The sequence below is a fragment of the Melanerpes formicivorus genome, unplaced genomic scaffold (assembly GCF_026170545.1).
Source record: "Melanerpes formicivorus ecotype bairdi unplaced genomic scaffold, bMelFor1.0.p_v2 SCAF_1, whole genome shotgun sequence".
Taxonomy (NCBI): Eukaryota; Metazoa; Chordata; class Aves; order Piciformes; family Picidae; genus Melanerpes; species Melanerpes formicivorus.
The window spans coordinates 35,211,851-35,224,607 of NW_027142353.1; the positions used below are offsets into that span (position 1 = coordinate 35,211,851).

Here is a 12,757-nt window from a genome sequence, read left to right on the forward strand (position 1 = left end):
AAAACACACCCGGAGACCCTGAGCTGAAGTAGTGCCTGTCCTGTGGCCAGCTGCCAGCTGCTTGTGACCCCCTGGCAATGGGAAGGAAGCCTGAGCAGACTCCTCGAAGCATTGCTCAACACAGATACTTTTCCAAGTATCTCAAGGTGACCAACCTATTTTCCAGGCTGGGATCAGCAACCACCTGGAGGTGTTCCAGAGAACTCCCATCATTTATGTGCAGGAACAAAATTTCTTTCTGGGATCGGACAGAGCGGACCCAACCCTAGAGGCAAAAGAAAAAGAAACTTGTTATTTCTTGGCATGGACGGTCATGCTCTTCTCCCTGCTGAGCTGGACATGCTACCTTAGGCCTATTTCGACTTCTTATTGAAGGGAAAAGAAATATTTATTTAGGGGGAACAAAGATAAAAAATAATGTTTAAAACAAGTCAGTGTCAGCTTTTCTACTGACTTCAAAGCAAAGAGATACAAATACTTAGGCAGAGATATCAACTCTTCTCTTGAGGACAGCAGGGACAACTAAGATCTACCTGAATCTCAGGGAAGATGAGACTCCAGAAAGCTACAAAGTGCTCAGAAGATGAAAAACATTTTAACAAAATACATGTTCTTCCTAGTGATGTCTCTTCAAAACACTTCTTGCTGAAACAAGAGAGACAAGTAATGCACAGCTTTCTATGATAAAACACTCAAAGCTCCTTTGATGATTTTTAGTATCCATTTTTGTTGCTGCATCACCTGTGGGAAGTTTTCCACTGCAATTTGTTCATTGGCTGTTTAGAATAGAATAGAATAAACCAGGTCAGAAGAGATCTTCAAGATCATCGTGTCCAACCCATCAACCAATCCAACCCACCTAAACAACTAACCCATGGCACCAAGCACCCCATCAAGTCTCCTCCTGAACACCTCCAATGACGGCAACTCCACCACCTCTCCAGGCAGCCCATTCCAATGGGCAATCACTCTCTCTATGTAGAACTTCTTCCTAACAGCCAACCTAAACCTCCCCTGGCGCAGCCTGAGACTGTGTCCTCTTGTTCTGGTGCTGGCTTCCTGGGAGAAGAGACCATCATCTGCCTGTCTACAACCTCCCTTCAGGTAGTTGTAGAGGGCAATAAGGTCACCCCTGAGTCTCCTCTTCTCCAGGCTAAGCAACCCCAGCTCTCTCAGTCTCTCCTCACAGGGCTTGTGTTCCAAACCCCTCACCAACTTCGTTGCCCTTCTCTGGACATGTTCCAGCAAGTCAACCTCCTTCCTACATGCCCTAAGCCACTGGACTGCTAAAAGAATGATGCTGCAGCCAATAGATTCAGATGAAAACACATTCATGTGGCCTTGGGCAGCCTGATCTAGTTGGAGTGTCCCTGCTCATTGCAGGGGGTTGAGCAAGATAACCTTTGAGGATCCCTTTCAACTTGATGAAATCTGTGAAAACAAAAATAAAAACTAATGCCTTGAGTGTTTCTCTTTACACTTCAAAATCAAGACTGCTCCACTGTCTCCATGGGAAAAAATATTGAGGAAAAAAATCTGTAAATGTTCTTTTCCAGTTTGACTATAAGAATAAACACAGTAAAGCAGTTCTTTGTAACAGAAAACCAGTAGAACTGACCACATATATGCCAGGGTAATGTCTTAAGTGTTTCAAAGAGAAATAACATTTCCCTTAATAATACTCAAAAAAATAATAATTAAAAGTTAAGCAAGTATCACGAGAACAAGCAACAGTAACAGCATTCAAAATACAACTCCCTTAGCTGCATAGACAGCAGGTTGAGGGAGGAGATTCACCCCCTCTACTCCACTCTGGTGAGACACCACCTGGAGTACTGTGTCCAGTTCTGGAGCCCCTATTACAAGAAGGATCTGGAGGTGCTGGAGCATGTCCAGAGAAGGGCCACGAGGATGATCAGAGGGCTGGAGCACCTCTCCTATGAGGACAGACTGAAGGAGTTGGGACTATTCAGTCTGGAGAAAAGAAGGCTCTGAAGAGACCTAATTGTGGCCTTCCAGTATCTTAAAGTCATCTACAAGAAAGCTGGGGAGGGGCTTTTTAGGGTGTCAGGTAATGACAGGACTAGAGGGAACTGAAACAATATAGAAATGGGTAGATTCAGTTTGGATGTTAGGAAGAAGTTCTTCCCCATGAGGGTGGTGAGACACTGGAACAGGTTGCCCAGGGAGGTGATGGAAGCCTCATCCCTGGAGGTTTTTAAGGCCAGGCTGGATGCGGCTCTGGGCAACCTGATCTAGTGTGAGGTGTCCCTGCCCATGGCAGGGGAGTTGGAACTAGGTGATCCTTGAAGTCCCTTCCAGCCCTGACAATTCTAGGATTCTAGTTGCTCCCCAGCTCACAAGAGTTAAAAGCAAAACTTAAAAGCAAGACTACCCTTTGTAAAGCTTCCAGTTCACCTTCATGCTGCAGAGAACAACCTACCAAAGTGCTGATTAAGTAACCAAGCTGCCTCTTTTCCAGTCAGTTTTGTTTTTCTCTTAAGTGTAAGTGCCCAAGTAGTTCCAACCACTTCACATCACACAAGTGCTTTAGGTATTTTATACCAAATCAATGCAAATCATCTACTTCTGTCGTCTAGATGGAACAAACATGAAGAATCAAACAGTATCAGAGGTAAAGCATCCTTGAAACTGCAATATGACTACAAACACAGACAAGGCATTAGAAAGGCTGGTATAACAGGGAGTGGACAACTGCATACAAGAACTATGAAAGATTTTAAAGCCATGAATTTAGCGATTAACTGAACTTCAGCTTTTGCTCTAGCTGCACAACTTCTGCCAAGCATTTACCTAAACAACCTCTTCAGGGTGTTACACTTGAGGCAAGAACTAGTGCAAGGATTAGATAATCTGTAAAGGTGCTTTCCAACCCCCACCATTCTGTGAAGACAGGAGTGTAAAATTATGGTCTGATCATTTGAATAATCTCCTATTTCTGTGGCTAAAGCAGCAGATGTTTAAAAGGCCTTTCATACAATAACACACCTGAAGCTGCTGTGCTTATCCTTTGTATCCCAGTAAATCCCCACAACAGCCCATACATATTATACTTGATAAATCAAATTTAATGCATATTTTCTTTCCTCATAAGCTCTCCTTAATGAAACACACAAAATCCCTAAACAAAGAAACATTCTCAAGAGATTTTGTTCTACCTCGTCAAGTTCTTCTGGGATCTGTAAAGTAGGGAGATGAGTCTTGCATCCCACAGTAAGAAGTGACAAACATACCCCCAGGCTTGTATTGGACCCACAGAGGTTATGGCAGCAATGTTTTAAGCACTTCACACCTTACTAGAAGCAACGTGTAGTGACAATTATGACTCAGACCACACTGCACGTTCCAATAACCCAGTCATAATAAAGTTGGGTTTAAGCCAGGCCAGTTCCCCAGGCCAGTTTAATACAAAATATATTTTTTGCCAGCACAGAGGAAAAGCAATAAAGCAGCAAAGACCTGGGGCAAAAAGAAGTACTGTAAATTTCAGCATCAGTTTGTATTATTCATAAAACTACAGCACCTGTACTGAATGAACTTCTTCCTACCCTATAAGGCTTCATCTATGTGTGTGCAGGAGTATCAGTGTGCTATAAATTGTGTTTTGGGTCACCAGTGATGAAGCACTGTCAAAAATCATCTAACCCAAATCTCCTTGCTGTGGACAGGGACATCTTTCCCCAGATTAGCTGCTCAAATCTCCATCCTACCTGGCCCTAAACACTTCCAGGGAAGAAGTATGTAACACTTAATCTGAGCAAACTGTTCCAGCACCTCACCACCCTCATAGAGAAGAATTTCTTCCCCATAAATTTAAATCTATCCTCTTCCAGTTAAATTTAAAACTGTTACAAAGTACCCTAGACCTTTACAGATTCATCCAGAAATAGTGACAGCTGCACAGTTCTAGCGAGGGGCCTTGCACTAAACCAGGAAATATGCATCTGCAACCATTACCCTATCAGTCAGGAACACCAGAAAGCAGAGGGACACACAACGTGTACTGAGGATAGAGTTCCACTGATAAAAACCTATTTATCCCAGTCGAACTTGCTTCACGACAGGAGCCAGACACAAACAACAAACAGTTATTGTTATCTCTACCTGACACTACTATAAATCTAGACAAGGAACAAGACCTAAAGCAACTATTTAAAGTCATCAGCACAGAGGCAATGGTTTGGTCCTCCAAACTAGAGCTGATAAAACCAAAACCAGACAGTGCACGTTTAAGCAAAGCCCATCACAGTGGCAGCTTTTCCCTGCACACGCCCCGAGGAATTTCACAGCTTTGTTACGTGCTCTGTCAACAGCAATCTGAACAGTGAGAGCTCGCCCTGGAAACTGTAAAGGAGATCTGCAAGTTCAGTAAAACGAGCTGCAGAGATTCTAGCTTTCCTCCCTGAAGCAAAGCCAGTGTATCCGGGGTGGGCCACGCCACTCCAGCTCCCCTCCCAGTAAGGGTCTGGGTGGGTTACCAGGTATACCCCGACCTCCCCTGGACACACCTGCACTTTAACCTCGCCACCGGACTCTCGGGCCCCCAGCGCCTCGCTGACCCGCAGCCGCACCGCCTGAGGCAGGGAGGCGCAGCGGCGGAGGGCCTGCCACCCACCCCGGGTACCCAGCATGGCGCAGGCCTAGCGGGTCTGCTCTCCGCGGCGGCCCGGCCTCAGCCCTCCCGGAACACTCGCTCCACGCCGGCCCGCTCCCGCACAGTTCCCGTGAGGCAACACACCACCCGTCGCCACACGTGATCTTCTCAGCCAATGGCCGCCAGAGGCTGCTCCAGCCAGCCAATCGAAACGGGAGAGCTCCAGGCCCTAAGGACGGTCTCTGTCTCCGTGTTGGCGCAAGGCACTCTGGGAAATGTAGTTCTTGGGATGGCACTGAGCAGGGTACGGCGGGATGCGATCCTCATGGCGGGGCGATAAAGGACACCAATGGCTGTGGGAGGGATCCCCATGGAGTGTGTAAGGAGTATTTCGCTTTCCAGGACCTGTCATAGATCAGCAAAGTCCAGGCTGTGTGGGGAAGTAATGTTTGTGATTTTATGCTGAGCTGCTCACTAACTGATCTTTGTATAATTATCCTATTCCTACTATTCCTAGAGTAAGTTTAGTTAGCCTAGTTTAAAGGAATATATTGAAAACAAACAAACAAAACAAAACAAAAGAAGGATACATAAAGGCATCAGTTTAACAGACTAGCAGTGGCACTGATGTTACCCCTTTCTCATAGAATCAGAGTGGTTTGGGCTGCAGAAACCATATGGTTCCAACCTCCCTGCCATGGGCAGGGACACCTTCCTCTAAACCAGATTGCTCCAACACTTCAGCCTTTAACACTTGAACCCTTCCAGGAATGACGCATCAACAACTCCTCTGGGCAACCTGTGCCAGTGTCATACCAATTCATAACAAAGAATTTCTTCCTTACATCTAAATCTACCCTCTTACAGTTCTTAACCATTGTATCTTGTCCTGTCATTACAGGCCTTACTAAAACATTTCTCATTTAGAAGCCCCCTTTAAGAACTGAAAGGTCTCAACAGGGGCTCATCAGAGTCTTCTCCAGGCTGAACAACCTGGACTCTCCCAGCCTGTCGTTGCAGCACAACAGTTCCAGCCCCCTGATTATTTTTGTGGCCTTCTCTGGACCTGTTCCAATCCATGTCTTTCCTGTGCTGAGGACCCAGCAGTGCAGGTAGGGGTCTCACCAGAGTAGAGGGGTGAAATCCCCTCCCCTAACCTGCTGCCACTGCTTTTTTTTTGGCAACCCAGGATGCAGGTGGCGTTCTGGACTGCCAATGCACATTGCCTGCCTATGTCCTATTGTTTGCCAACAAGTACTCCCAAATCCTCTGCAGGGCTGGAGACACTTGTGTTCTTGATAGATGCTTCTCAAGTTTTATTCAAAGAGGCCAGAGGAAGGGAGGGGGTCATGAGGCTGAGAAATGAGAGAGTCTTGTCCTCCAGCAAGGGTTGCAGAGCAGAACAAAGTCCTGAGTCCCTGATCGAGGAAGGCATGGACTGACATGGGGCATTTCTCCTCAGAGAGAGACCCAGGAGGTCAGGAGAGTGACAGATGGTGCCTGAAATTCTCAGCACACTGACCCTAGACTGCACTGCAGCTGAGGAGGGTGGCTTCTCCCTTCAGTGTCCTCCCACTAGCATTCTCAGGGCTGTGGTGCTTTTTTACTAAGGCCTGAAGTGACAGGGTAAGAGCAGTTTTAAACTGTAAGAAGGTAGTTTTATGTTGGATGTAAGGAAGAAATTTTTTTTACTGTGAGGGTAGTGAGGTACTGGAATGAATTGCCCAGCATTCAAGGCCAGGTTGGATGGGGCTTTGAGCAACCTGATCTAGTGGAAGATGTCCTTGCTCATGGATGAAGGGTTTGAATCTGATGATCTTTAAAGGTTCTTTCCATCCAAAACCATTCTATGAGGAAAGATTAAAGTCAGTGCTGCTTCCCCACACTGCCTGGACTTTGTTGCTCTGCCCTGCCCTTTGCCTAATCCATGTGCATCCCTCTTCTGCTCAGTCACACTGTGGGAAGGCAGCTACTGAACATGTCTGCTGTGCTGGTGGTCAGGGGTTGTCTCACTCCTGTGCATTGATCTTTGGAGTACAATGGGTGAAACAAGAGACAGCAGCAGTGTTATGCCCCAGGGCCAGGAGGTGCTGGGAGTCAGCCTTGGTAGTGGCACTACTTCTAGGGAACCAAATCTCTACCTCACTTCAAAGCCTCAGTTATGAAAAGAATTGCTGGCCAGAAACCTCATTTAAAAGAAAAAAGCTGGGCTTATGGGAAAGAGAAGTGGAAAGCTTTGTAGATGCCTATTTTTGACTTTTCCCTCATGGCCTTTTTCATCTGTGCATGAAAAGCTTCTTGTCTCTGAAGTCCCCATGCTGCTTCCCCATGCATGGGCCTTCCTTCACCTCTGCCTTTGCTCCCAGTGAGACCATGTCTCCACCTGTGGTTCTTAGTCTAGACCTGAGCTCCAAGCTGCCTTGAGAGGCCATCCCAAGGAATTAGAGCTGCAGAGCAGGGGCACAGCTGTATCCAGGTGGATGAGAAAGATATTGAGAGGAAAGACAGGAGATTGCAGGGAGAGGTACAGGGAGGGAAGATAAAAACTGTGCTAGAAATGCATCCTCATCCAATGAGGACAGCTTGTCCAGTGTCCATCCTCCATGCCACTGCAAGGCACCTCACTTGGACACAGGCAGGTTATTACCTCAGTGCTTGATGGAAAAACAGGGACACACAGGTCTTAGTGCTCCTGAGTGAGCAAAATTAGTTTTGTTTTAATGTCAATCACCATCCCCTCCTGTAAGTGCCAGCATTGAGCTTTGCTGTGTGCCTGCCCAACATTGTGATGTGGCTTCTTAGAGAGTCACAGCACAGGAAGGAGCTGGTACTGCTACAGTGTGAGGCAGAGATACAGGATATAATTGCTAGGAAATTAGGGCTCTGTTGTTCAGGGAACTCCTGGCTTAATGTGAGAATTAAATGAGTGTGTAATGAATGTTCAGTGCATGCTGTATGTTCTCTCTGCCCAGTCACAGATGGTGTACTTCTTACTGCTCTCAGCTATAGGTGTTTTTGCACTTGTTCAGCCCATACTGCCCAGTTTATTTTCTTCCAGGGCTATTTGACTCATAAAATTCTCTCAAGGCCAGAAAAACAGTTAATTTAGAGAATAATTTGAGACTAACATGAATGACAGTGTCTAAATGTACCAGGAAGAGGCCATAGTCCATCCTCTAAGACTTTTCTGGTCCAGGGCCAACTGTGGGTATTTGGAGGCAAGGGGTAACACAGGAGAGTCTGTCCTCAAACTTCTAGAACTGGACTTGAGCTTTTTCCCATCTGACTGAATATTCTTCCATCTAAAGACCAAATGGAGAGGACAGGAATTTGGTCTGTCAGTCCCCAAAAGAAACTTCTGGTAAAGCACTACCAGAGTGCAAAGCTGATGGTCTCATGTGTTTTTCTGCCCTTAGAGATCAGCTCCTAGATCAGCTACTGTTCCACACACCCTATCTTGCTCTATACTCCTTTTGCTGAGTTCCTCCCCTGGGGCTGGTGCTGCTGAGGCTTACGTGTCTGCGAGGCATTTCATCCTCCTGAACTGCAGGCAGTGTTTGTGTGCTGACAGACACAGTCTACAGCAGTATTTTAAGATGGCAGAGGAAGAGGCAGGGGTTACTGTGTTCCAAATTCTCCAACAAACATAGATTGGCTCCTGTCAGAGCTGCCCATCCCCTTTCCACTGCTGGATGCTGTCCTCAATGAGTAGCAGGACCATGAACCATAGCCCTGGTGATGGCTCCAGATCTAAGGCTGTTTCAATAGCTCCATTTGGGCCCATGCAGTGCTGGACCTAGTTCATAGCTCTGTTCCTTCTTGGGAACATGAAGTGTGTGTTTTGTAGCTGTTTCAAGTGTCTACAAAGATATGACAGTGTCTGGATACATGATTTGTTTCATTCTCTGCAGAGTTCTTCCAAAAGCTCTCCAGAGGGCACTGGTGCTGCCTATGGATTGGATTAGATTAGTAATGTAAGTCTGAACAGGGAGATAGGAAGATGTTGTCAGGTTATCTTCAGGGAAGGAGGTATAAAGGATGGTGGGAAATAATGATTCACTTTTGTTCCCAGCTGGTTGTAAGGTCTGTGGAGAAACCATGGAGCAGTGGTGGGAAGGAGCTTCCAAACAGGCAGTGTCAGTTTTTGGGTAGGAGTGGAAAATCAAGTCTTGTGCTTGTAGAGCATCCCCTCTTTGGTGTCATCCATATAGCAATGCCCAGCCTTCACCTGGCATAAGTATTCTGAAATGCCTTCTTTATGGATGTTTCAGCCTGGTGCTTTAGCTCCAGACTGTCGCCACATGAAGCCTCCTCACCAATGCCCCTCTGCATATTTCTGTTCCTTTATTTTGTCCTTTCTAGCAAGTGGAGGAGGATAGGCTCCACACATCTGCTTTCAAAATGAGTATGTCCTTGTTTCATTCTGATTCTGAGGCTTGTAGCCTCAGATCCTCCAGATCTGGCCTTGGAGATCCTGGAGGCATCTCTGATCTGGGACTGCTGAGAAAGCAAGGAACAGGATGACAGCAGTACAAAGCAAGAAATCAAATCTTGCCTCCTCCAAGATGACCCTCATCTGTCTGGAGTCTGATGATATGAACCTGGTCTGTCCACACAGTTTGGAATTAGAGATGCTGTTACACAAAAACTTTCCTCAGGGCTGAGCCTGTGGAAATTTTATCCATCTCTCCTTTTGATAGCCCTGAAGATGTGCAGTGGCATCTCTTTCTGATTTTAAGGGCTCTTTCGAGAGGGCTTTTATCAGCAGCAGTGTCCACTATTCATGGGCCTCTGATCTATAGTCCTGAGCATCCCCAGAAAAGTCCAGCATCCTTTTGACTTCTGTGCCAGGAGATCAACTTGTACCTTCTACCTGAAGCTCAACATGGCACCTTCTGTGCAGATAAAGAACTATGCATGCAGGGCGTGAGCTTGTCCTCCCCAAAGAGAGAAGAGAAAGGCAGATAAATCTTTGTTAACTGAAGGATAATATGCAGCTCTTCAATCTGGCAGACTCCCCATAGTTGTGAAGTCTTCTCACTTTGTCAGTGAATACCCTTTGGTGTCCTTAAAGGTTCTAGTTTGAAACTTAGACACACAAGATAGTAAAAATCCTGCTGTGTATTAGATGTAGGAGTGGGGACAGTGTGATTAGAAAGTGCTGACCTTTGCTTCAGTGGTAGCTTGGTAACCTGAAATGAAGAACATTTGTCTTTATTTCAAGGGAAAGGATGTATGTTTCTTTGCTTCACAATAGCAACGTTCTACTGAAGTGAGACACAACATGTAACACATTCCTTCCAGGAAATAAAGTTGATTTTCCCTGAGTGATTCTCCAGTTTAGATATTTCATTCTTTCTATCTCAACTTCCAGGAGTTTTTTTCCCTGAACCTTTCACTGAAAACCAAACCAAAGCAGATGCAAAACCTGCTTCTTACCATGTCCTTCAGATTTTTCTTTATGTGTCCCAACAGATGGAGAAAAATGGAGAGCCTGTCCTTCTGTCAGAGGATAGCACATGACTTGGCTTGGCTGACTTTATGTTTCATGACAGGAACAGTTTCATAGTGCCATTCTTTGCCCAGGTTGGTGGTGGTGCTTTCAGAGGCTCTAAGCTTGCTCTGCTGGGTCTGGGCTGTATTCGCAGTCCTCTGAAAGAACTTCTGTCCCTGGGAAGGTCCAGCCCAGAGAGAACAAGCCAAGGATGGAGCCTTGGGAGCTGCACAGCAGTGTCTGAGCTGCTTTGTTAACTGTTCTACTCTGACAGCACTCCTTTGTGGTGTCTGCTGGTGAAACCCATATGCTGCTTTCCTGCAGAAAAGTTTCTAGTGAAAGGCAAAATCTGAACCCTTTCCTACCTGGTTACCAGTGATATTGCCCAATACTAGGTGAATCACTGACCAGTTGCCTCAATGAATGGGGGAACTTCTTCAAGTTCCTCCATTCACACCTTCCTACTTTGACCTGAAATGTGGTTGTTAGCAGTCCAGTTCTCCAAACTTTTTCCTTCCCCCCAGCCTGAACAACAACAGCCTGGGGGTTCCTGAGTTCAAAACCTCCTGGCTTCTAGCTCCATCCATTATGACAGCAATGAGGAACAATATGACTCTTCATATAGACCTTCCTGATGAGCAGAGATCTCAGATATTCAAGCACAAAGGAATGCAGCAGCAAGATGTCCAACCTGATCTTGTTCCACATGTCTCCACTCAGAGCATTTCCTGCTTCAGTGGAAACAGGGGTGTCACTACACGAATGACATTCACTGGGTGAGGTACCTGGACTGGAGAAGTGAGTCTGTGGAGAATAAAAAGCAGAATGGGAAAACTCTGCTTCCTCAGTCTGAGACCACGCTTACTCACCACTGCCACTTCTCTGGCAGACAGTGGATGTCAGAGGAGCTCAGTGGATGGTGGGAGCCAAGTCTGAGTTCAGTGGGGCATTGGGAGAATGAGTGCCGTGGACCAGAACAGTAAGCATCTTTAATTTGAGCATAAGACAGGAGGAAGTGGCTTGCAGGAGCCTTGTAGAAGAGTGTCGGACAGGACTCCCAAGCCTAGCAAGTACACCTGTCCTCCTCCCAATTCCTGGAGCAATGGACCCACCTGAGTGGTGCTCATACTAGATGTTTGTGGTAGAAGCAGAGTTCACCTTCTGTGATGGTACTTCACTGAGGGAAAAAAGAAAGAAGAACTAGATTATAGATGATCTTTAAGATCTCTTCCAACCCAAACCATTTGATGAGTCTACGATTAAAGATGACTGTGGCTACCAGACATGTAATGTGATGTCATGTTAAAGGTAGTGAGTCTGGACCAACCTGGACTATGTTGACAAATGGGTTTGAAAGCAGAAATACTTTTGATATTTGCAGGTCCTGTTGCTAGGAGTGAATCCTGAGGATGGGTCAGAGGTTTCCATCTCTTCCTTTCTGTCTTGCAGTTAAATGCACAGTGAAGATCTCTTCCATGCAAACAGCTGTGGGCTTATCCTAAGTAGCTGGTCTGTTCTGCAACAAGGTTTTATCCTTTAGAAATTAAGATCAAGTGGTTAAAAAATGGGCAGGAGGAGATGGACAAGGTTGTTTATGAGGACATCCTCCTAAATAGTGATTAGTCTTTCCAGATCCTGGACGCTTTGGAAGTCACACTTAGGTGTGCAAGGGGATATCTGTGCTTGCCAGGTAGAGCATGTCACCCCACCAGAGCCCCTTACCATCACCTGGGGTGAGCAGCTGGAAATGGAGAGATCAGAAAATTTTAAGAAGAGTTACTTCTAGGTCTGTGGGGACAGCAGGACAGTAGAAAAGGTATTTTGGGAGGAAGCAATATCTAGCTGTGGCCTTTACTGTCTGGACTACTCTCTCAACAGAAACATCTGGATCTCCTGTGAGCAAGAAGATGGGCTTTGTGCTGCTTCATCATGGTGGTACTTGTCATCTATCAGAAGAAAAAGAAAGGCAAATTATTCATGAGCTAAGGAGAAACTCATTCTTAATGGGGCTGCAGAGAGATGTTTTAAAGCCTGTAAGGCTTCACCAGAATTTAGATTTACCATGACAATTTCCTTGGGTTCCCAGCATTCAAGTAGGTTTTATATGATCTAATCCAATATCTGTAGGAGCCAGTGATAGCTTTTAATTTATTTTAACTGATGTTAGATTGGGCTTTCAGTGATGAGAAGCCATTTTAAAACTATCATCAGCTGCTGAAAGGTCATCCCAGTCCTCAGAGATACAGTCCTAGACTCCGGTTATGGTTTCTTACGAGTATCAAATTAGCTACTTTATTCCCAAATGTCTCCACATTGCTTTGTTGCAGACATATTTTGTAGCCTCTAGAAGCAAATACACTCATACTTATTTATAGAAGGATTAAATACCCTTCTTTTGAAATCATGCAGGGGAGAAAAGAGAGAACATTATCTTCCCAGAAAGCTGCAGCCTTGTTCTCAAAATGCTGTTTTGCTAGTAACAGCATCTGACCCCAGTCTTTGCTTTTTCCTTTCTAATAATGTAAGATTATTAGAATCACAACCAAACACTGGGTAAGTCATTGTCATGTGATATTTTTCATGGTGCAACCTCAGCTTCATCCTGCACTGTTATTTTTCCTAAGCAAACTTCCTTAAACAAGCCACAC

General features: G+C 45.6%; 1 protein-coding gene across 4 annotated transcripts in view; it reads right to left on the bottom strand.

Moving 5' to 3' along the window:
- Window positions 1-4,729, bottom strand: part of NARS2 (asparaginyl-tRNA synthetase 2, mitochondrial) — a 73,950-nt gene extending 69,221 nt beyond the window's left edge. For 3 of the 4 annotated variants that reach the window (XM_068140056.1, XM_068140038.1, XM_068140047.1), the window contains exons 1-2: window positions 4,530-4,729; window positions 156-265 (exon numbers count right to left, since the gene is read on the bottom strand). In XM_068140056.1, coding sequence (XP_067996157.1) covers window positions 156-265; window positions 4,530-4,652 — 233 coding nt within the window. In that variant the 5' untranslated portion in view covers window positions 4,653-4,729. The remainder of the gene's footprint in view (window positions 1-155; window positions 266-4,529) is intronic. The other variant, XM_068140066.1, reaches the window with a different exon arrangement.
- Between the last annotated feature and the right edge of the window lie 8,028 nt (window positions 4,730-12,757).